The sequence below is a fragment of the Rhagoletis pomonella genome, unplaced genomic scaffold (assembly GCF_013731165.1).
Source record: "Rhagoletis pomonella isolate Grant_MI unplaced genomic scaffold, Rhpom_1.0 Rhpom_scaffold_00010, whole genome shotgun sequence".
Lineage (NCBI taxonomy): Eukaryota > Metazoa > Arthropoda > Insecta > Diptera > Tephritidae > Rhagoletis > Rhagoletis pomonella.
This window is the reverse complement of record NW_023458564.1, coordinates 34,414,283-34,415,930: the sequence shown is the minus strand read 5'-3', so window position 1 is coordinate 34,415,930 and position 1,648 is coordinate 34,414,283. Positions and strand designations below refer to the sequence as shown.

At 37.8% G+C, this 1,648-nt stretch overlaps 1 protein-coding gene across 1 annotated transcript in view; it reads left to right on the top strand.

Annotated features, from left to right (window-relative positions):
- LOC118746272 (translocation protein SEC63 homolog) overlaps nucleotides 1-1,648 on the top strand; it is a 7,490-nt gene that overhangs the window by 5,050 nt on the left and 792 nt on the right. The window contains exon 5 of the mRNA XM_036480111.1: nucleotides 1,121-1,648. Coding sequence (XP_036336004.1) covers nucleotides 1,121-1,648 — 528 coding nt within the window. The remainder of the gene's footprint in view (nucleotides 1-1,120) is intronic.

The following is a 1,648-nucleotide window of genomic DNA, read 5'->3' as shown; positions in this document are numbered from 1 at the left end:
AAAAAAAAAATTTATTACGAATGGCATTTATCGTTTGACAGTTCGGCAACCGGCAAGTGGTTGTAAACAAGCTGTGCTAGTAAAATGAAATTATTAAAATAAACGGTTTTAAATAAAAGTCAGCAATAATGCTAAGTTTAGTTCAATTATTGGTTTAAGAAGAGAAGTGCAAGAACGCGGCCTCGAATCATGCGACATTTGAAGGATAGCTCCAACCCTCTAAGAGCTACCGCCGGCACTGCAAGCACTGTTTTATTTTATCTTTTTGTGTTCATATTCAAAGCATATTCCAGACATTCAAAAGAAGCTGTAGTATATTTGGTTAATGCACAGAAAAACGACTTCGATCAACTTCCTCTTCAATTTTTATCAGAAAGAAGTTCCACAGCAAATTACTTCAATTTAGGGAATTCGGTATGTCGGTAGGTTTAAAAGAAGTACTTCAGTTGATAGAGAAAAAAATTTGCAGTCAGTTCACTTTTGATTCTCCAAAAGCACTTTCATCACGAGAACTGTAATTTCAAATTGTTGTTTTGTGGTTATTTTCACGATATTATGTAAAAGCAAAATACATTGCAAATGTTAATATCGTTTAAACTATAAAAAAACTAAACTAATTTGACATGCTTTTCAAGTTTTGCTCCTAAATAGGCTCCAAAAACCTTCCCAGCAACCACAAAAATGTAGTTGCCTGAATACACACTTTGTGGCAACTGCAGTTGCCAGTTGAGAGTTGTCAGTTGCCATTTGTAATATCGTTTCGACAAGTAGCAACGCAACTAAAGTTCGGTTGCTATCGATAATCGACCCATAAATTATCAGAAATGTCAATGGCAAAGTTAGACATTGAACAAAAGTATGTTCCACATGACATTGTTTAAAAGCCACGCATTTTTTGAGCTAGTGGAAATTTAACTCAAGGAATATAAAATAATCGTTTTTTCTGGCTCAAAACTTGCTTATAACTTAGTTGCGATATTTAATAAAAACTTGTTTAGAGGTTATTATTTGGTTTTCACTTAACATTCAACCCTTAATTACAATTATTTAAGTGACCACAATAATTCTCAGAAAGTTACTATATTATCTGATTTTAATGTGATAAATTTCTCTTATATAGGGATGATGAAGAGGCAACAGGTGGTGGAGACGATGAAGAAAATTCAGCTGCTGCTGCAGTACCCGTTAAGAAACCATCTGCTTGGGGAAAGCAGCGTAAAGGAAAAGGTGGCAAAGGTGGTAAAAAATCCGCAAATAACCAAAAGCGCAAAGCACCGGCCAACGCCGCACAACATAATAAAACGCCTGTTTCAACATCCTCTGCAAATGCAGAGACACAAGAACAGAACGAAGACTCAGACTCTGATGCGGACGCCAGCGATGGGGAGGAAAAGGATTTAACTGGAGACGAATCCGACAGCGATAAACCACAAAACAACAAGAGCGAAGCTTATGATGATGATGATGACGATGAGGCTTGGGAAAGGCTTCAGGCCAAGCTAAACAAGCGTGAGAAGCTTGAAGGTAAATCACGCATATCTCATACAGTGCACTGTCCCTACTTCCCAGAGGAAAAGCAAGAATACTGGTGGACATATATCTGCGACCGGAAATCGCGCTCGCTTCTCACGGCGCCCTACCACGTCAC